This window comes from Egretta garzetta, unplaced genomic scaffold (assembly GCF_000687185.1).
Source record: "Egretta garzetta isolate BGI_Z169 unplaced genomic scaffold, ASM68718v1 scaffold258, whole genome shotgun sequence".
NCBI lineage: Eukaryota > Metazoa > Chordata > Aves > Pelecaniformes > Ardeidae > Egretta > Egretta garzetta.
Window position 1 is genome coordinate 1953893 of NW_009260413.1, and position 22999 is coordinate 1976891.

General features: G+C 41.1%; 1 protein-coding gene across 3 annotated transcripts in view; it reads right to left on the reverse strand.

The window, feature by feature from the left end:
* Positions 1-22999, reverse strand: part of LOC104130600 (sodium/bile acid cotransporter 7) — a 149524-nt gene that overhangs the window by 5451 nt on the left and 121074 nt on the right. For 2 of the 3 annotated variants that reach the window (XM_035899205.1, XM_035899204.1), the window contains 2 exons: positions 11861-12006; positions 8445-8483 (listed from right to left, as the gene is read on the reverse strand). In XM_035899205.1, coding sequence (XP_035755098.1) covers positions 8445-8483; positions 11861-12006 — 185 coding nt within the window. Of the gene's footprint in view, positions 1-4830; positions 8484-11755; positions 11778-11860; positions 12007-22999 lie in introns of those variants that run through there. The other variant, XM_035899206.1, reaches the window with a different exon arrangement.

The window sequence follows — 22999 nt, forward strand, 5'->3', positions numbered from 1 at the left end:
CGGGGGGGCTCTGGGGCTCTGGGGGAGCCGCTGGACCTCGGCCGACAGACAGACGGACAGACAGACAGCGCCATGCACCCTCCGGGCTGACGGAGGCGAGGCGGCTTCTGGCTTCTCGGAAGGCAGCGGGCGGCGAGGCAGCTGAGGCGTTCGTTAATGCGCACCCGTTCCCGCCCGTCGGCAGCTGTGCTCGAGTTGCAAAATCCCCCTTAAAGCAAAGGATGCGGCCACAGCACGAGCTGGGGGGACAAGTTCATGGGTTCCTAGAAGCCAAGAATCCGCGCTGACCAGCTCTCTGGCATCTCCTGAACTGCAAACCACAACAACAAAGATAAGACCCAGAACAACCATCCGTCCAAATTTTTCACTTCAAAGTCAAAGGGCTGATTTGACTTTCGATTTTTAAAGGACAACTATCATGATTTTTAAGCAATAGTATGCAGAAGAGATGAATAGCGCACTTGGTGATCTGCATGATTTATTTGGCAAAGCCTAATAGTTCTTGCTGGAGCAAATTAATAATAACTCTCATCTGTTTGTCAGAATTTAATGTAGGCTAAAAAGTCATTGAGAGTTTTCTTCAGATGGAAGTCCATTCAAAACAGAACAAAAAAAGATGAATTTGAGAAAAAAAGCTTTAATAAAGTCTTCTTTAAACGAAAACCACTCAAGGCTTGACTGTTAATCAAAAGAACATTACTTACCTTACTTGGCATCACTGAAGCCAGAAGCTGGCAGCAAGTTTTAAAAAGGAACCCTTTTCTCTTTCTTTACAGTCGTAATTTATAACAGCTGAACTATTGGCTATAAATACTCTTTTCCTTCTGCTAATGTATTGTGCTTCTGGGATTGTTCAGAGCAAACATTTTGTTGCTAAGACAATAAACTCCTAAACTGGGGCTTCTGAAAAAAACTGCAAGCACATTCCAAGCAGCAGCTATTCAAGGAATACCACTATGCCGGCTTAACAGACTAAGTTTTGTTTTGCTTTCGCTCCCATTGACAAATACTGAAATTTCTCACTACATTTATTTTTTAAACATAGAAAGCTGCCGCTTGCAACACACTGGAGCATATTTATGTCTATACCAAAGCTAAAAATTCAAATGGGATGAATTAGCAGAGAGAGTTTGCTGTTGAAAGTAAAGAGCTAGACAAGCAAAACACATTCTTAAATACATGTAAAATATTAAATTATGGAAGATAAGGGCTTAGGATACATCCTGTTACACACCACAGTTTTTCTACATGTAATACGCACTTTATCTTAAAAAAAAAAAAAAAAAAAAAAAGCTACCTAAAAATCTTCCAAACTGGTACCAGCAAGATTTGAGTTTTCTTGGGTTTTAAACCATGTCCTGATAGATACCTTAAATTAGATCATTAGGGAACACTGGCACGCAATGGTATAGCTGTATACAGCTTTCTATGCCCTTTATAACCAGAGACATTATGCGTTAGTGTCAGGCACCACGAATACGAGTTACCTGATCAGAAAAACGATAAAAAGCCAGGCTCCACAGACTGCAGCGCTGCTGTTCTGCTCCCCTGACTCACACAAAATCTCACGTATCACCACTCGGCTATGTTTGTACATTTGGAGGGGGCAGAAAGAGGGGAGTCTGTGAGTGCAGGGCAGCAAAACCCCCAACGCCCTGGGGAAGCGCCGCTCCCACGCGGCTCTGGGATCTGACTCCGGCTTGGGGATTGCTCTGTGCATCGTGATGATCGCAGACAGCCGAGCTGAAGAGATACAGGCTTCCCACATTAACACTCCGTGAGCTGCATCAGATAGAGTTATCGTATTAGCTGGCTGAACTTGTGTCATACTCTTATTTTTAGTATGCTATTATGCCTCTGGGATATATTTTATTTATCAGCGAATTGGACCTAAACAGATGTCATAGTGTTTTTTCTAAAGGGGGCCTTAGGCAACTCGCTGCGAGGTACCTGAAACATACTGCGTGTGTTTTGGGGAGGGGGCAGAGTGAACGTGTGAGCCAAATTCTGTGTGTGCATCTTTTTTAGTCCTGAGCCACTGTTTGGAAACTACAGTTAATTTTTCAGACAGTGATCTAAAACGTTTAACTGAAAAAAAATTTCTGTCATAGTTATACAGAAAAACACTGAGGTTCTCCTGAAATTTCTCTAATTCAAAGCAACATTATGAAACAGAAAAAGTGAGAATTTGCGGAAGAACTTGGCAAAGTGCATCGCGCAGCAACGCGGGATCGCCCAAAGGACCAACGGTGGCTACAATGGATACAGCGGTGAGCTGCAGGCTCGCCTGCATGCGGGTGTTTCCATCCAGGGGAGCTGCGAGTCCTAATGAAGAATCTGAGAACCATAATTTGCATGGGTGAAGTTCTTCAGTGTCAGCACAAAAAGCTGACTTCTGCTTCCCCAAGCAGCATCTTGGAAAGCTGCCCTGGTTCCTTGGTCACGGTTACCCTGTCGTGCAGCTACGGGATGGGGTCTCTAAGAAGAGAGCATTTTCTTAGAGATGCTCTCCAAGCAGATGAGAGCATCATCTCGGTCATGACACCAACAGGTTCAGTTAGGGACAGCTAACTGGGAGAAGTTAAAAAAAAGGGGGGAGCGGGGGCAGAATTTAGGTTGAAAATAGGGAAAAAAGACATTTTTATCACTTATTTCATTGAACACTGTTGACAAGAAGTGGCAAAACTACATGGGGAAGGCACCGGAAAATGAGAGAGAATTCTGTAACATCCTGGGTATGGGCTGTGCAGCAGAAAAAGGACGCTGATGGGGAAGGATTGCAGTCACAACGCTAAGAAGCAGAGGGAGCACAGAATCGCGAAAGCTTTTGTCAATAGAATTTCATACCCAATTATTGTCACGGGACTCTCAAATTTTATTTCCTGCAATTCTTCTGGCAAAAGGCCAGTTCTCACATGACCTCCATAATTTTTCTAATCCTATCAATGAAATAGTCTTTCCTGCGAGGCAGCCCATTTTCTTCCCTGTTAAGAGAGCAGATTTCCCTTAGAAGTTGGACCTGTTTCATAAGAAAACCAACCATAAATAGTAAGTTTCCTCTTAGAGAGATGAACTAACATCAGCATGCTAACATCTGCGGGCCTTTGATTTTGTTACCGTTATACTAGATGGAGCCCACCCAGGGAGAGTGCCATCCAAAGAGGCTTTTTTTCTTCTCCTTAAGCGGGTGAAAAATGGTTGTGCCAGCTGGCAATGTTGAATGCAGGTAAAGAGCTGGCAATACGCACCAGCACGGGATCCTTAGGCGACGCGTGGCCTTTCCTGCATGTGGCCACTCTTGGGTATTGGCTGTCTTGCTGAGCAGGGATCACAATTTCTAATCTCACGCCTGCTTCTGGTCTGGGCTAGCGACACAGAGTCAGCGTAGATCTGAACCTACTGGACAGCCGAAGAATTAACAGGTTGTTTAATTACTTAACAAATTCCAGGTGTTGGGATCAGCACAGTGGAGCTCTTTTCTGCGTAACAATGCCAAAGGCCTTGCTCTACCTGCCCTCCCTGCCCAAAACTGAAGCCAGTAGGGTAGGTGGCAGGGAGCAGGGCCGGATTCAAGAGCAGCTATTGCTCATTTTCTTGTCACTCTATAGGTCACTGGCTGGCAGAAATCTCCACAAAAATGCATCTAAAAATATTTTGAAAACTTGGCCTCTGCTGATGAGAAAATTAAGTGGTGACTCATGCTCCCATCAGCTCCAGACTTGATTACTGCAATTTGATGGACTGAGAAGCTGATATTCCACCGAGACTGCAATTTGCTTAGGGGAGCAGCTGAGAGGTCTCATTGGCACCAATTGATTCCAACACATCTCTCTTGTCCTTTTAATCACTAACAAATTTAATTTCACTTCTCACTGAAGATCTCACTCTCCACCTTTCTGGCAAGAGAACAGTTTAGAGGCTGCTTTCATGACCTCTGCTACAGCTCAGATGCCAGCACGAAGCAGACCTGCCTTTTATCAGCACCTCACACCCACATCTCCTGGCATCGCTTTCCCTAGTCCTGCACATGTAAAGCCCCTGAACAGTCCTTGTCCATGCCACTCCAGAAGATTACTTACCAACCTGCAGGAATGAACTCTGAGAATTTTACAGGAACCGTACACGTAAACTTTTAAAAATTTAATAAAAATGCCTCCTCAAAGAAGTCGCAGTCTAACGATCGCAAGTGATAACGTGGTTTAAGCAAGAAAACGGCAAAGAGGAGACAACCTCCCCCTTCTGACGCTGTTCCCATACGATGCTGTAGTTTGGTCTGGGAGATGGGGGCTACCCGTGGAAACAGGGACAAAAGAGAGGCGGTTTGTTAGATGCTGGAAAGGGCAGGCCATCAAACCTAAAGTAAAAATACTCTTCATTTACTCTTGTCAGGTGCTACGTTATCACCGAGCTCAGTTAGAACAATGGCAGGGCTTTTCAAACAGCTTCCCTAGGGAGACCGCTCTGCAGCTTAACAGCGCTTTCATTGGAGATGTGCAAGCGTAACCAAGGGCAGAATTTAGTCTCTTGTCTACTAAACGTGTCTGCGAGGGATTGTATGTGTTTCTGGCACTTTATAATAATAGTAATATAAATGCATTTGGATTATAACAAAATGGAGAAACCATGATTTAGCCCTTCACTGTGCTGTAATTCCCAAATACATCGACATCTATTTAAGTGCAAAATAGTCTACAGTTTACAAATACAAGGCTGCGATCATCTGCTGTAAAGGTTCTGTATGAGATTACGATTCAATACAAAACACAACTCAGTGTCTGAAATTTCATTTTTAATGTCAGAATAACATCAAAAAAGTAGCTCTTTCTCCATATGCAGTCTTGCAAAAAAAATGTATACCAGGGACTTGGTCCTTTCTAGTGATTTCTACATATATAACTGCTCATCTCTTATGCACGTATGCACTTGCACATAAATAAATGTGCTTGCAGACAGACAATATTTCATCTTGCCTTCTAACCTCCTGCTGTCAAGGTATTTCCACAGAAAACCGTACACAAATAAAACTAACAGCTCCTCTTTCCCCGACTGCCAGAATAACGCAGGGGACTACTTCTGTAAAACCCAGCTGCTGGATTACTCTCCTTTTGCTCTGTGAACAAGCACAACTGCGCGGCTTCTGCTGAGATTGCCTTTGCTGTCATACGACCTATTCGCACTAACTAAAGGATCTGTAAGAAAAAACCCACAACCACGATCTTGATTTTAACTACATGAAAAATGATTTATCTTGGACCTATTACTGGGGTCATCAAAAGCTTCTCGATTTAGTGCACAAAAAGGGAAAGAACACGTTTGAGTAACTCAACGCCAAGTGCTAAGATTCCCTGTGACTTCTGAAGTGTTCTTTTATTGTTTGGGCGGTTTTTTTCCTCTGCTAGCATTACATGGGATTATAGATATGCAGAAGATAAGAAGTTGATGATCAAGAAAATCCTTATATTTTAACATGGGCAAAGTTCTCATTTGCCATCAGTTTTGCCTGATTATATTCAATACCAGCTATCTCTCAGTTAAATTTACAGCCAAGAAGTTGAAAAGATACACAACTGTACTAACCCTCTACTGAAAAACTGGTGGAGTTCAATGAATTAATTTTCAGTTGATGATAATTGGCAGTATTCTGAGGACTTTCTTTCCTTGGGTTTAGTTCATAAAATATTTCCGTACAGTTCACAGATTATTTTTTTTTTTTTTAAGAACAAGCAAAGAGTTTAAAAGCTTACCCAGAAAGGAACAAAACATAGGTAACAGAGGTAAAAAGTTGACCTAGAGGATAAGTAATTTTATCTTGTTTTCCTACTAACAAATTAAATTCAAACCCATTCTGTTTATTAAAGACATATAGGCATAATGACAAGTCATAAAACAAACAACAGTCTTCAAACGTAACAGAATTGATATGCATAATTAAGTTTCATTAAGTATGGATTTTAAATATGTATTTCAGTTTTGCTTTATATTCCCTTTAGACCAACACCTCCAACATTCACCACACAATATTTAGGCTGCCCCAAGCAATCAACAAGGACTTTGTAAAGGCTCTAACAAAACCCCATCTTAAAACAGTTTGAAATATTCTTAAATGTAGACAAAAAATTAACAAAGAAAATAGGCTGTGTTCAGTGGAATCTAAGCAAGTTGTTGGATGTACTGAAAATCGGAGGTTCAGTACGCAGAGGTAGCTCAGTAAGGGTACGTGCAGTGTTCTGACTATTTAGCATTGACGCAACCACAGTAAGTTACTGTATGCTTGAACTCTTCCTATGTATTTTTAAAAAGCGAGCACTCTTTCTGGGCCTGTTGCTTTGCCGTTCAAAACCAACTCTGGAAGTTCACATTTATGGGAACAGAACAAAAAAGAAACTGTCCTGAGTCTGGGCCCTCTGCTGCAAACAGAGTTTTTAAGCCCAGACAAAGGAATTTTTTCCCACATGGAGACAGTCACAGGTTAGCCTTGAATTTGGCCCAATAACACGCATGCTATTTGCTCCCAGTTACCTTGCAGGTTGGCTTGTTGGTGGATCTGACTACGCTATCGAGGGATGTGCTGATCAAAACTGTGAACTCGCTGCCCGCTGTGCCCTTTGCATCACTGGCTAGTGGTAAGAGAGCAGAGCCCTGGGGGACACGGATGGTGGACAGTGTCCCTCAGTCCTCCTGCCTGCTCAGTGTGCAGAGCTTGATCCCCTTCCAGGGAATGAAAGAATTCAGCACGTTGCCACCTCACGTACCTTCGTTACATGGTCGTTTTATTGGTGATGACATTCTGAACAAGGTGACGCTGTCAGCTCCCAGCAGTTTCTCGTACGGATGGCAACAGAGCATTCTTGCCTGGACTGACCATCAGGTAAAGCACCAGTGATGGGTACCAGATTACTTTCCTGTTGTTCACAGGAATAACAGACTAGGAATAACAGACTAGGTAAACCAAATACAATTTTTTTCACTAAGGCAAAAGGATATGAATTTCACATGCCTATCGTCACACAAAAGATCTTTAGCCTGTGTAAATGCCTATAGCCTTATCAGAGCTACGATAATTTACATCTGCTAAAGACGTGCTCCTCTGTGCTTGCGCTCAGTTGCACCATTAACTGCAATGTTAACCAGGACACACGTGAAACTTCTGCATTTATATCGATCCCAGTTTGACCTATTTCTTTCATTCCTTTTAATGTTTTAATGCACAATTGCTAGCACAGTTTTTGCAGATGGGTACACTTCAGAGTCTGGACTCGAGTGTGCTTCTAAAAATCTCAATCTCCCAGACAAGATGCAGTGCTGGCTATATGTTTAAATGTATGCCTGTGTTCCTTTCTCTTCAACGCTCCTCTTAGAAATAGTATTTTGTACTCTTTTTTTTATATAAGCTAATTAAAAAGAGTAACATTGTTTTTTAAAAAGTTGTGACTGATTGTCAAATTAGCTAAGATAGTGTTTCTCTTAGTATAAGGATCCTTTTAATTGGGGGGGGAAAAAAAAAGTCAACTTACTTGTTCTCACAAGCTATTATTCATTACCAATGCAGCAATATAGAAAACATTGCTTAGCTTACTACAATAAAGGCTCAGTTTCAATATTAGCATCCTAAATTCTGTCACTGCAGATCTCTGTGCATTGCACCGGGGGAAGGAAAAGAAAAAAGAAAAACAAAAATTTGTGTTCTTCAGGGGTAAATTATAAAAGATCTCCTAGCTGCAAACACAAATACTTCACTCATAACCCAAGCACCAGACCATTTCTTTGAAGAAGCTTATGAGGCATTTAAGATATACAATGGCACAATATCATACAATGGAATTGAAAGAATTTTCTTGAGGAACCATTAACTTTGAAGGAATGTCTAGACAACTGTGTCAACAAATGCAAATAATTCATGCTTCTCAGCTTCTATCCAATGGATGGCCCCATGCTGAGTATACACAAACTCAGAAGAAAAAGGCATGTCACAGTCATATGACTAGGGAGTGTAACAGTGTCACACAGAAATTCAAGTCAGTCTTGAAAAAAAACCTTCAGAAAGCTCTTCCCCAGGGTAAGCCAGCAGTGGGATAGGCTTCTGGTCATTTTGGCTAGTTTAAAAGAGAGACTTACAGCTGGTGCACCCTGGCTTCAAAGCAGGGACAATGGAAGAAACCACTGTTAGTCATGACCATTCACTCAGTTAGAAAAATAAAACTAAAGGACTCCAAAATACTGTACAACCTCTTGCAGTAACCAACAAAGTGGCTTCTGGAAACAACACTTCTGCCAAAAACGCATCTATAAGGCACTTAACAGGTATCTCATATATATATATATATATAAAAATAAAGTATGCACTGAAGCAACATTCACAAATACCCAGTTGTCTCAATTATCTGTGTGTACAGTATAGTACATATATACATTCACTGCGACACAGGCCATCTCCGTAATTATACCTTCACGGGTGCTTTGGGCTGCCTGGTTAACTTCAGTGCCTGTGAACAGCAAACAGAACAGTCACTTTTTTACATTCTTAGAAGACAACCAACAGAACAAGTCAAGATTTTCATTGAGAAGGGGGAACAAAATACTGTGCGTACTTCTGGGAGGCTGCCTGAGGAGTCAGCATGCAGCTGACGGGCCACTCTGGGTTCTGTGATGGTGCTTTTATCTCTGATAGCCCTTCACAACCTCCTCATACACAGACAGCCTTAAGAGAGGAACCACAAGGAATATGGCTACAGTGCCGGTGAAGGAAGCGGAGGTGGGTCTCGGATGTCTGTTAGAAGGCAACGATTTGGACCCCACTCGAACCACTTGTGGCATGGATACAAGAGCTTCTGACCTGCTTAGGGCAAGACTCTGAAGAAAATTTCTGCCAACACCTTTGTGTTCCCTGGCTTCCTTCCATATGGCTCAAAGCCTGCTGAGACTACAGTCACTGCTGCAGTGGTGGATGTCATGCACCTCTGATGTTCATACCTTCCTTTCTGAGAAAAGGTAAGAATAAGCCAAAATCCATCAGTCCAGAGGTGATCTTATGCCAGGGGACACCTGATGTCTTCGTAGCTCTAGTCTGCTCTTACTGAGGAGAGAAACCACCTGCTTTTATTTGATGGCAGGGTCCAGCTCTGTGCTCCCCGCAGGGTTGGCCAACTATGGTAGCTGAACTATTCGTTCAGCATGACAGAAGTTCAACTCAAATGATAGGGGATCATGCTTCCAGTCTGACAGGAAGCAGCCTCTCTAACTTAGAAGGCAAATGCGAGAGGCTTAAAAGGTGCTAGGTTTTCAGCTGCTCCTGTATACCGATGTGGTCACCGTGAAGGACGCCTGTTGCTGGTGTGCTCTGCAACAAAAAAGCTCAGTGCTTTCTTGTGTGGGATGAATCGGCCTGAGCGAGAGGGAAATTAATGAAATTTGCAAATTTCCTGAAATTTAGAAGTTCTGTTTTGCTTAGCCTTTTGGGTGAAGTGCCCTGACAAACGGGCATTTGCCTGTTGAGTGAGAGACTTCTCATTTCTGGAGGGTTGGCTAAACAACCACTTTTCAGTCTGAGAGATGTCTGATGGGTCTTCTTATTGTAGGTATTAACCTTTAATATTGTACATTTAAAGCTTGTAAGCTCTGCTTGAAAAACACTCCAGCACAAATGTAAACCCTTAAAAAAATCCAAACCTTTAAAAATAAATAGGCTATATTCCCCTCAGAAACACCAGCTTTCAGAAACACCAGCATTTAACTATTGTTAAATCTAGCCATTTGAGATTAGGCTTTTGGATATTATTCATCAAGAGACTTTGGAGAGAGACATCATTCCACATTTTGTTTGGGGAAACAATTTTTTAACTTTGTAGTTTGGCAGATTCTGCTGCCATATTTACAAACTAGAAATACCTTAGTGTAGATGAACCTCTAAATATTTAAATTCAATTTCATACAACCGGATCACATGTACTATCATAATTAAGTAAGAATGTCACTGCAGTTGAGTACTGTGACTGGATTACCGTCTCCCCCTGCAAGAGAGATGCCAAAATGAAGCCAAGGTGTTTATAGAAAATAAACATCAAGGGTGATGATGACATGTTTATTTTCAAAGCGGGAGACCATTATCCAGTCACAACATTCACTTCTATTATACTTATTATAACTGTACCAGACCCAACCTCATTGATTTTTTTCAAAGAGTAATTAAAATAACATTTGTGAATAATACAGAAGACCAACTGAAGAAACTGCTGCAACAGAACAACAATCCCCCAAAGTGGTTCTACGGTAGCATTACAGTCTGATTAGCATAGGAGGTTTATTTGATGCTTAATGAATAAGAAACTAGTGCTGGTGAACTGTAAATCTCTTCAGTCCTGGTTGACTTTTCTGATGCCTTGTTTAAAGGCTGTATTAACTTGCAGCAACTGACAGCAGCCCCTAAAGGCCATTACCACCCCTGAGGACCAGGGAGCTCTAGATGAGCTCCAGCCCCACTCCTGGTCTTGGCAGCAGGGAGCAGTTAGATGCTGAAAAGAAGCCAGTATTGCAGGGATCGGTCTGTCACTAGTAGTGTCAACCTTAGGCTATCTTTCTACAGGAATAGCATGGAATTTTCTTTACACAACCTGTAATGTCTCCTGATAATTCTGTGATTCTGTGATAATCTGATTAAAAAAAAAAATAAATCATGACTTTCAGACTGATGGAGGAATGACATATGATTCTCAAATTTCCATTTTCAGATGCTAAGATAAGTATGTCTTAACAAGGTCTGATTTCTGGACTCAGTTCCTGAAAATTCAGAGTTTTCCTGTGTTTTACAATTCAGGTAACCAAAAGTGAAGCCACATTAAAATCACTGATTTGGGGAATTTTAGCATTCAAGTTAGCAAGGTGACTTTAGTGGGGTGAAGCTAGTAAAATGTCAGCTGTTGGGTTTTGCTGAAAATTGGAAACATGGAAGTTATAAAAAAAAAAAAAAAATTTCTCCACTGACAAGCAGAGAATGCAGGGAACTGATGGTGCTGGGCTTCCCACAGCAGGTCTCAACCTTCCCCTAAAAGAGCTGTTAAAGACTGGTTCGGTTGCCACAGCGTCTTGATCCTTCTTATCTCAGAACATTAAAGACAGCATTCACCTGAAATCAGTTGCACGGACTAGCTTTCTGCGAGGTTGTTACTACTGTTCTGAGAACCTGACTAAAACTGTTGCAATTATTTCACGTAGATCACAAGAATGGCTGTCAGATGTCAATAGCTTCAATTTGTACTGAAACAAACAGAATTTGAGTCAGTGATGTCGAAGCAAAAACCTCTAGGTTATATTTTATAATCCTACAAGCTATCCCATGCCATAATTTTGGCATGAAATGGGATGCACCAGACTCCTGTAGACTTCTTGCTATTGTAAAGGGTGACCCAAGTAGAAAAAAAACCTAAACAATTAAAACCTTTTAATCCTGCTGCAATTCAATTTGGAAAGTGCCCTCATTTGACTGGATCTCCCCAGCTCCCATGCCAGTGGACAGATCTTTGTCACTTTTCCATAAGGGAGATCCAAATCTGTGATTATTAGCTAAAGATGGAACCATTCTTACTCAGCATAACCTGAAATGATAATTTGAATGAATTCATAATTTGAACTAACCATAGAGGTCAAACTTCAAGATCTGAACCTCTTCAGAGCCAAGGGGGATAAAGTTCAGCATTTTTAATTTGATACTACTGTGACTATCACTGTCATAAAGGAAGCAAAGAAACAGAAAAATCCTTACCATGGGATGTCTAAGAAGGAACCTGAGGAGTTTAAGACATGTGTTTAGATATTTTTTTTCCTCATAGCACACTTTCCAGTATAAAACAAAAGCAGCAATTCTTACCTTTTGCCTAGAAACCATCCAAGATTTTATTGTTGGTACCAACAGACTGCCAAGAAGAATCTGTGCAGGATGATAGATGAGTAAGGGGACGGAAATTAAGGACAGGTGCTCGTAACCCGCAAATACGATCTTCAGCATTGGAATCCCTGCAGGCAGAAAAACAGGAGACAGACTCTCACCTCAGACGTTGAACTCCAGATAAAAGCGAAACATTTTATGTTGCCTTGTTATGTCACCAAAAAAAACCCCAACCCGAACGCCCAAAGAAACAAAATGAAGACTCAGAAGTTTTATATAAAAAAACAACCCAAACAAACCAGCAAGAACATGAACAAAAAAAAGAAATACAGGGCAGAGAAAGTTCTGTGGCAGAAAGGAAGGAGTAGGGGAATGCCATAAAAGATCTTTTCTAATCATGCTAGTAGCTATCAAACTTCTGCTGAAGGCTTGATATAAACTACATCCTGCTACAGCACAGCTGTTTGGTTGCGGAGCATAGTTCTGTACTGCTTATTTACTGCTTCCTCTCACTGCGCTCTTGTTTCTGGTTTTCATGGCTGTCCTCCACCCAATGTGCCCAACTCTTGCTTGTAACCTTTCCTCAGTCCATTCACGACTGGAGGAGGGTTGCGTTTTCCTGGCATACTCCGTGCCAGTTGGTGAGCACCCCAATGACAGCATGAGCACCCCAATGACAGCCTTCCCTGCCAAAGCAGGGATTCACACAGCCAAGACAGAGTCAAGTACTCTGCAGGTGAGTGCTCACGTTAGGGAACAAAACTCTCTGCTCTACCTGTATGTTTCAGAAGAGATACAGCACGAGAGAGAAAAGTTTTAGCGACCTGAGTGAGCAATGTGAAGTGGTCACACCTATGAAAAGTTAGGGAGCAGCTGGGGTAGAGAAGTTGCTAGATCCTGGAAGAAGCATGCGTTGAGAGCTAGAGATGAGACATTTTCCCCAAGAGCTTGAATTCGCACTCATCAGTGCCAATTCTATTAGACATCGCCATGCGTAATCTTCCTACTTGATGATGTGATATGTAAAATTAAATTTGATTTAGTTTTCCAGTAATGAAACTGATTATGTTTACTTTGAACATGTTATTGTGCTAAATCACCTGTTTAAATCTTGGAACTTTGCTACCTCGCTCCACAAAGCATAGGTGTGGCCAAAACTTGCAACCATGTCTGTCTTGCTTGACCAGCCATTTGCACAGTTGCCAACAAGAGCAGCTGCGATTCCTCAGGAGCCCCCTGAGAACATACCTTTTCTCCCTCATCTTAAATGTCATTCTAGGAATCTTCCGCCAGCATCAACCTTCCAGCAAAGCAGACTGCACACAGTTTTCACAGAGCTCATCTGTGTCTCTCCTTTCTTAGCAGTGACAAAAAGCTGAGCTTTGTGCCACATGCCCTCCATTCCCGTTAGTAGATGTTTCAGATCAGCCAAAGCTGCTATGTTTACATTAACTTTTGTCTATATCTTGGATAAATTCCCATTCTCAACACCCTTTCAGGTTTCCCTTAATAAAAGTTGCCTCCTCCCTGTGTGAGGAAACAGCTTATTTGTTGAATATTTACCGCTCCGCCAGTGCCCCACTATTGCTGACACACGTCCAGGCTTGCTGAAATCTTCATGATGTTTCTACAGCACCATTTCTTGTAATTAAATTTTGATCAGCTTCATTACATTACACCACTAACAATCTCGTCCCCATACTAGTAGCCTTTACTTATGTGGATATTTCCAGGGAAAGATTAAATCAAATAAATAAAGGCTTGTGTGCTTAATTTCAATATTATAATTACCTTCAAAACAACATCACGGCCCTATCACGCAATAGGGCTGCTTATTATTGACACTAATTTCTGGGGCTTGAGAATAGATAGTACTTGGATAGAAAATAAATTGGCATTTGTGTTATATTAAGGAGTGTAATTTACTTCAAATGCACAGCATACTGTTTCTGCAAAGAGATAAAGGTTTTACTGCCTGTTTGCAAGTCTCAGCTTGACCCTTGTGGGTCCTTTTCTGTTCTCAGAAAAACCACAGAAAAATAAACTAGAGTCCCAAGCTATGAACATGCTATATTTATGTTCGTAAGACAGTACCTGGTGTTTTGGTAGTGCAATTTCATCCATAGATCCAAAAACACTTTAGTAAGCTGAACAGGACTCCTACAGAGAATCAGAGAACACTAAAATGACTAGCCTAAGATCACACAGAAAACTAACGGCAGGCGCGCGAACAGAATGGATCCAAAGCAACTGAGACATGCTTTAAATTACTGTACATTTTCTGAACTGAAAGAAAAGATGAGAAATTCCAGCCTAAAAGGTAAATTCTCTAGAGGAAAGCTATTTCAGTAAACTAGGAAAAGAAAATTAAAGTTGTCAAATATAAATACAAAATACTATAATTAGTGTGACAATATAATTAGATCACTGGGTGGAAAGAGGTTCTTAATTCACAGCTTGTTTAAATACATGTCACAACAATAGGTTCCTGTAAGCCACTAATGTGCAATTAAAGTTCCTGTTATTTACCAGGAAAAACTAACTGGTGAAAAGAAGAAAGAATAATCTGGTTTTTTTGCTAGTAAGCGTTTGTTTAATGGAAAGAAAAAGCCCTGTTGCCTTTTTATGCACTTTATAATTTTTGTAATTCCAACTTTGCCAGTATGTAACTCTCAGAAAATATTTCGTGACAGAGATCCACTGAGCACTGTCACAAATGCTTGTGTTGGTAATATTATTACCACAAAGCTAAACAAAACAGTGTGGGTTTTATTTATTTTTTAAAATGTCTAAACTTTTTCATAGCAATACGTAGTAACTGCAAGCGTCAGTATGACTGCTAATGTCTTCCAAATATATAAAACTCATGAAAATTCCTAATTAGGAAAAATGTATTCTGTATTCTAATAGTTACTTTTCCCTCTCTTAAAAAAAATTGAAATAACTGTATTTTTTTAACATATACATAAAACACTTGGCAGGGGGGGAAACCCAAAACAACAAATAAAATGAAACCCGCATCCCAGCCAAAGGAAGAAAAGTGACATTTTAATGCCTGGGCTGATGCTGTATCTTAGCCCCCTACTGCCTTTGCGAGATGAGATTATGAATTAGCACTAAGAGAAGCTATAACAGAAACACTGACCGAAGCAGTAGTGACACGCACAGGTGCTGCTGTAACAAAACTAATAAAGTGAGTGAGAGGAGTTTAAATCTTTCAGATAGATAGCAAGGACTGAAGGTACTAAGCAAAATGAATATGGTTATCTTTATTTTGGGCTGTCCACTCCTCTTTTCCTCATCTTTTATGGCATATTGCTTCCAGTGCTAATGGAGATGATAGCTACGCTAAGATAAATAAAATTTTGCACAGGATCAAATCACATATATTAAACCCCAGACTGCTACCTTAGTCTTAAGTTTCCTCAAAGTACACAGCAGGTCCTCCCTCCCTCTGCTCCCCAAAATTACTAGGATATTTATTTGCCACGTGTAGCATTAAGGCTGCATTCACACATATAAGGAATAACGCCTATAAGGATTTTTCATTTTGTTTTCACAGAACCATTAATCACGCTTCTCCGCATTTCAGGGTAATCGGACTGATTTCTACGGGTCTTCATCCTGATTGACACTGGAGGAGGAACACTGGCATTATCAGTTTATATACAATCTTTTTGTTCAGTTTTAAGACTGCTGTCATGGTCCACAGGCTCACGCCACAAACCCCCAACCACGTTGCTGCGGTTTATGAAATGAGGGGCTTCCAGCAGCCTGGTTCAAGTCCTCTGCCAAAGACCCTCACTCGTTCTGCATCACGAGAACTGAGTGACAAAGCGCTCCTCTGGGGTTTGGTGCCAGCTTGGGCAGCTTTGCTCAAAGTAGGGGTGTAACAAGCTGTTGAATTGCCAAAACCTTTTAAACAGCCTTATTGCATATGTCCAACTCCTGGATCAGAGCTGACCAAACTCTGTGACAGGCACAAGTCAGGGTTGCATCCCATTCTCCTCCAAAGAAAGAGCAAATGTGGTACCCAGCTGACTGAGAAAACAGCACCTCACCTGACCAGGGCTACAGAGAGCTGCAGCAGAAGGGAGGAAGCACTGAGATCATCGCACAGATATCCCTTACAAACAAGATCATTGGTATTCCCAGCTTTTTACCCTGAATTTCCCTCTTTCTTGTTTGGCTTTCTCCTACCAGTACTCCCCTGTGTTCCCACCCTCTTTCCTGCTCTTTGGCTCCAGTATTCAGAGGCTCCTCTTCTGTATTTTCTCCCTTCCTCCTCTTTCCTTCTCTTCTCCACTCCCATGCTTCTAGCCTGCGTGGTTTTGCTTCCCAAGACCTTTGATTCTGCTCACTTGCAGCAGTGTAGATTTTGGGTACTTCCACTAAAATCACTAAGCTCCACTGAGTGCAGGGGGCACTAAAATCACAGTCCCACTCTGGGGCTGTGATATGGAGTACATTTCATTTTTCTCCCTGTTTGTGTCCTCCCTCAGCCCATTTCACGTAAGAACTTTGCAAACCCAGGGAAGATCTAGCAAGAGAAAGGCTGGTTATCCATGACCTTCAACAATGGCAAGGAAGAGCGAGAGGGCTGCTCTTACAGTCTGGAATAGGAAAGCCCTGTTTGCTCTCCCCTGCTTCAGGGTATTCCAGTTTGGCTCCAAGGCTGTGGTTTATCAGCCCTGGTCAAAGGCTGCTGTTTCCTCTCATAGCCTGCACAACAGGAAGTTGTTTATCCTCCCACCAGCTTTGCACCCAGTATAACCTCCCACGTCCCCCCTTTTCCCCTTTGCTACTTTCACATTTTGTAGTCACCTTCTTAAACGGCCTGTGAAAATATTATGCTGCACTTCACTACATTTAGTTAACTGTAAAATAATAATAATAAAAAATCCTAAAATATTTGAAGGTATTTTTAAGAGAATTTAAATATAGGGCTCTTTTCATCTAGCTATCACTGCAGTAATATAAATGAAGCAAATTAATTTTAATGCTCCAAGGTACTGATTCTGTGTCACTGTCACTGACAGGATCCAACTAGACTTTATGAGATGGCATTTGACTTTATGGAAGTGAGCACTATGCACGCATTTACAATTTTACAGGGACTTTAAGCTGTCATGCTGAAAAATGTTTATAAAACATTAATCAAAAAATGCCTCTTTAATACAATGCATTGTCTGAAAGATGTTGGAAGGCACATATTGTAAATGGATTCTTTTTCTGACTAAAGTAATTTCTACCAAAAGCCATTCCCCACTGCTATACAAGTACACAGCGTGGCGAGATAAAGAGCACTTTCTCAGCACATTACTACCTGATCCAAACACTTGGGAAATCACTAATGTACAGCATGCCATATTTCCATGTCACACATGACACATTTGTCTAAAGTTACCCAACAGAGTTTGACATTGCAGCATATTCCATAGCAGAGCTTTCAACTGACATCTGCCAAGTAAGAACTTCAAGTAGGAGCTTTCTTCTTCTAACAAGCAAGTAAGAGTTTTCTTTTATCCTATACCCATGATGGAAGTGACAAAACAATAAGTACTGGAAATCAGGGGTTTTTTTCCTATTTTAATATGTTTATTTTATGCTCGCAGAATGTGTAAGCTCCCCTCAAAGCACTGTTTCATCATTTGCTGTTTTCTATCACATTGCAATGGGTTCAGAGAACTTAATAGAACATTTTTATTACCACCGAAACATAGGCCATTATCTCTCACACCCAAAGCAGAATTATTGCTAGATGCTCTACTTACATACTTTACTGTATAGGTTTTTCCCCTTCAATGTCTTCATAACAAACAATTTATCCTAAAACTTTATTGCTTACATTACTGAAACACATTCCAAACCACAAAATGCTGCAGCATTTCTTCTTAGGAAAAGAGGTTTGGTGCAAAACAAAGAGGTCATCGCCAGGGCTGCGGAACCACCAGGCATCCAGGAATCAGAACAACCCTTGCAAAGAGGCAGGGGAAACACTTTGCAGAAAAGCCTTAGCCTGTGGATTTTCAGTTCTCCCTTCTACTCATCTATACATTTCAGAACTCTCACTTGCCCTAATCTTCAAGTGCAATATAGAAAATGAATCAAGTGTGTGACAGGAGCTTCTCTGACACTCTCCACGCTACTCTTTTTCTGAAGGATCCTCTTAGGGGTTGACGTGAATGGAACATTAGTAGGCCAAATAGCCATTTCTTTTTTTCAGCTGAGAAAAGGCCTGTAAAGAGGGGCGTATATTGCATTAAAGTCCTCCTAAGCTGCCAAAGCAGGGGGTTCTGAGCTTATTCCTGCAAAGACGGTGCCAAGTGAGCACTTGAAATTTTATCGCTGAGTTTCAGAATAGCACAGGCACATGGCCCAGTGACTGCATGGTGGGGAAAGGGTGGCGAGATCTGGGCAAAATCCAGTTTGGAGGATTAGAAAAAGGTTGCTCATACAGATAGCTACCAGAATGGCAAGATGCTGCTAATGTCTTATTTGAAAACTTTCTCAAGGGCTTCCCTGTTTCTTCCCAGGCAAATGACATGCCTATGGTTAGTTTTGACAAGACAGAATTTCGTACACTATGCCTATCCTCAGTGAAGGCTAGCCAGGGATAGAAGATGTTTCTTGCCCTTGTTCGGACTCTGTTATGACATCCTGAGATCAGGATAGGAAAAGATGCTTTTGACAAATTAACAGGTTAAGGATTCTTTTTCCTATATCCATGCCCTCTCCAGAGCACTGAACTCAAATGCCCTTCCCTCAGGACCAGTTTCTTTCAGGTATGGGAATAGCTGAGTGGTATCTGACAGCCCGTAACAATGCAAATATTCACTTGCTACGGAGTATTCCCCATTTCAGCTGAAGAAAGCACCTTCCAACGTAATGTGCAATCACATTACACTGGAGGGGGAACAGATTACTTGTAAGCCGAGTGTAAAACAGGTAGCCAAGCTCTTCCCCAGGTGAAAAATTCCTCAGAGGAAACTTAGGTAGTCTGTTTCCAGCTCTACTCCAGCTGTAACTCTGAGATTTCTTTTCCTCTTAGCCCTAACCAAGAGACCCTAGTAGACCTTACAGTCATTTTGTACTCTGCAAAGGAATCAAGGCTGAGAGAAGTAACAGACCACCTTTGCTACTCTCTTGTCCAGAAGGAAATAACAGTGTCAAGGGAAGATTCCATCCGCCGTGGCTAGACAATGGTTTACGACAGTACAACAGTTTGTGGCACTTTTGCCTCAATCTCACCCTGGTGATACAGCCTAGTGTTACCATGGAAATCTGACTTTTGCCAGTACGTATAAAGAGATCACCCATCAGCATAACCACAACTGCCTCCAGGTGATATGACACTCGGACTCTGCTTGGGAAGGATCTGCAATGTTTGTACCAGTTGAGACTACATTCCCCTTGTCTTTTTGCCTGCATACATGCTGTATGAAGACTTGTGCTTAAAATTCTTTCAGTATGTTTTCATATTTCAGGTCAGTGATAAGCATAATGGAAAGCAAAAAAGAGGGTCACGAAGTGGTAAAACCAAACAAGGGACTGGTGAGGCATTAAGGGAGTCTGGAAGAGCTGCAAGGGAAATCTGCAAAACAGAAGGCTATCATCGTTCAGACTGGAGGTATACATGGACCCTAATCCTCAAAAACATTTTCACCTTCATCCCTCTCCTTAGGAAAGAACAATGATTTACCAGAATATCCACCAAGCCTTTGCATTACATTAAATCACTTACCCTCTTTTGGAGGACTAGAATTATTGGGAAGGCTCTGTACTGAATCAGAGCAATGTGGTCATGTAGTGGCCATAGAGTTATGCTAGGATGCAAGAATTTCACCGAATTCCACACAATGTTGTAAGAGACTGGACTGGTCTAACATTTCGGTAAAGGAGAACGAAAAATAAATGAGAAATAAGGTATTTCTTTTGCCATAACTAGTAAGAATTTAAAAAAAGAAGAAAACCTCATGTGCTTTGAATGCTTTTACTAATTCTTGTTCTTCAGGTAACTGGCTCACTATAATCACCACAGAAATCAGTAATTTAAGTGCGATGTAAGTACAGTTACTAGGAAACAGCACATCTTGATACTATCAAAGTTTTAAGTAACGAAAAATGTTACAGTTGTGAGGAGAAAAAGTACAGTTTGTCTATTTCTGGGTTTTCAACAGGTGCTTCCAGATTGGAAGTGATGTTCAATGAACAACACAGGCAATCTTACCAGCTGCTAACTATGAAACATTTAACACCATCAACTACAGCCTAGTGCTTTAGGCCCCAAAATACCTTTACCTATCTGGCAACATGGTAGTAATAGTTAACAGGGAATTCAAGAATTAAATGAACCACCATAAGTTATACATTACATAAGTAAGTCATATTTGACATATGACTTATCCTTAATTTGGCACCACAACACGGGCATTGCAGCGTTGTAAGCTGATCCTCGCACTTCAGTGCTTTTTTTATTGCTAGGCTATCAGTTCACTCTTCATACGCATAACACGCTCAAGGCACAGGGTAAATTCTTCCTTGTAATTCACTAGCAATATCTAAGCGATGAAGTTTAAACAAATGGAATTTAAACACTTCCTTCCCTTCTCTGTAATTCTTGTAGCCAACACTTTTGGTTTAATAGGTTAGACCTACTAATGAATGGAATTCTGGACAAAGAGATTCACAAATGTCCCAAAACCACAAAGCTGAGATTTGATTAATGTGATTATTTCCTATAACATTACTGCCCTTTCCATACATAGCTGAGGCTAATATTGCTCAGCATTAAAGTTTTGATTATGTGGATTTTAGTTACACATATGATTAAAAAACCCCATTATGAACATGTTTTATAGTTGGTCTCATTATATTTGTAAACACAAGCAGGAAAGTATTATGCTCCGAACTGTTCCATATTATCTTTTAATTAGATTTTTGTCAAGCTTTTTTCCTCCTGAAACCTTGATGCAAAGGAAAACATGATACACAAATTCATTATAAATGGTAAAACAAGAAAACACCTCTTTATGAAAAGAAAAAAATATTTGTTAGGAGTACTAGCATAATTTTTCCTTTAATTCTCTCTTCATCTGATTTCTGTGACCAAGAAAAGAGGACATGAGGCCAGAAAAGCTTTAATGCGTTCCAACCGTTTGGGAAGGTATTTTGAGGAAACCGCTCACTACCTAGAAATACTGAGGGATACCATTTTCTTTCTAAAACTCTGTGGATGAGGGTTTTGTGCTTGCAGTGGTCATGGCAGCTTTCAGAGGAGGATCCCTCTTCTAGATTCCCAAGACTATCCTGTAATAGGAGATTTCTAAATTTTGCTGCTGCTGTTGATTTTTCACATCTTTGCACCCACCGTTTTAGAAGTGTCTGGAGTCAGCAGCTCAGACTGGCTGCCAGAAGGTGCACTGAGAGCAGCAAATGTAGACGCAACTCTCTCAGGGAGACCCAACATCATCTTCAATACTTGCCAGCTTTAGTATGGGTGACACTTGTAGCCTCTGCCAGCTTGAGGTAAAAAAAAAAAAATAAAAAATCTTGAGTCATGTCCAAACGTGGATCTTCCCAAGAGTAACCTGTCAGCTGTCTGCTGAATATAATGTAGTTTCTTAAAGTAGATAAATTAACTTCAACTGGTTTTGGTGGGGAGGGAGGGCTCTTGTGTCATTATCATTTTACAGATGGGTACGTGTGTTTATTTTTTTTTTTTTTTATTATAAAGAGGTATGAGCTTGCTGTCATTAAAAACCTGCAATCTGGTTTTTAGTGTCTGATCCAATTACGTGTACATCTGGGAAGACGCACAACCAAATAAATAATTGGAGAGATGCAACTCTGAAATGACAATTGTTATTCATCGATCTCTTTCTGCAAGTCGATATTGAGAGATGTAAACTTCAAGTGAATGAGATCTCCTGGGTGAGATTCTTCAGTTCAAACACAGTAAACAACTGTTGTCCTCTGATGCACATTTTAGTACTGCTGGAGGCAAACTTTCTAAATATTAATAAAAAACCTACTACTGGCGGAGTATACAGATGAAAAGGAAGCCCTGGGAGCTGGTACAGAATTTCTTGCCACATTCTAAGTCTAATCAAAGAAACATACATTTCAGGTCAGAAAGAAAAGGAGATTCCCTAATTTACTCTAGTATTTCCCCTTCTGGAATCACACAGAGGTCAAAATTGAGTAAACTGCAATAGATTAGACATGCTATGTTGTGAAACTTGTGATTAAAAAAACAAGGGATAATCAGGTACTCTGTGTCCGAAACCCACTGTAACTCACTGGACTGTGCCATTTCCTACTTTCAGACTGGCCTGCCAGCATATTTCCCTCCTGAAAGCATAGCCCCTAGGGATGCTCTGGTCTGAAGGAGACAAACGGGGGGTGCTTGCCCAGCCATGTATAGGAGTAGCAAGGAAAAATAAGAGTTGCTCTGGCACAGACTATCCCAGTGACCACTCAAAACTGTCAGTTTGACTCCTTGTGGAGATAGCCCCTTCAAGTGAGTGGCGCCTTTAGTATTATAGAGATGCTTACACATGCAAAATGGCATCTCACCCTGGGTGGGTTTGTCTGTGCGAGCAGAAAACCTTCATGCTATTCACAATTATGGAAATCTTCAGTCTATATTTGGTTTTGCTAATATTCTGATATGGCAGCTGTACTGGAAATAGCAGCATTTCCCAGGCATTCTTCGGGGTCTACCGAGAAAGACGACATGCCAATGATATGGTAATAACCTGACTGATAATATTGTTTGGTAGGAACCAAATGTTGGTTCTAGAAGACTGCCGAGCTAGGAAAGGCGATCCACCTGCCCTCAAGTTGGGCTACAAAAAAGATGCTAAAGTGAGAGAAGTGCAGTAGATCCAGGTACTTCTGCTCTCCCCACTATCGTCTCACGTAACACAAATCCCTCAGTTCTTATTTTCCAGAGACAGAGAGAGGAAAGAGAAGGGGAATCACAGAGCAGAGGAAAAAGTCCAGCCAATCCCTTGCTGCTCCTTCCAAGCAAATGCTGGGCAAAGACTGAAGAGATGAAAAAACTTTCAATTTTGGCCCAAAGAGTCACAGTATCAATACTCATTAAAGGTTCTAGCA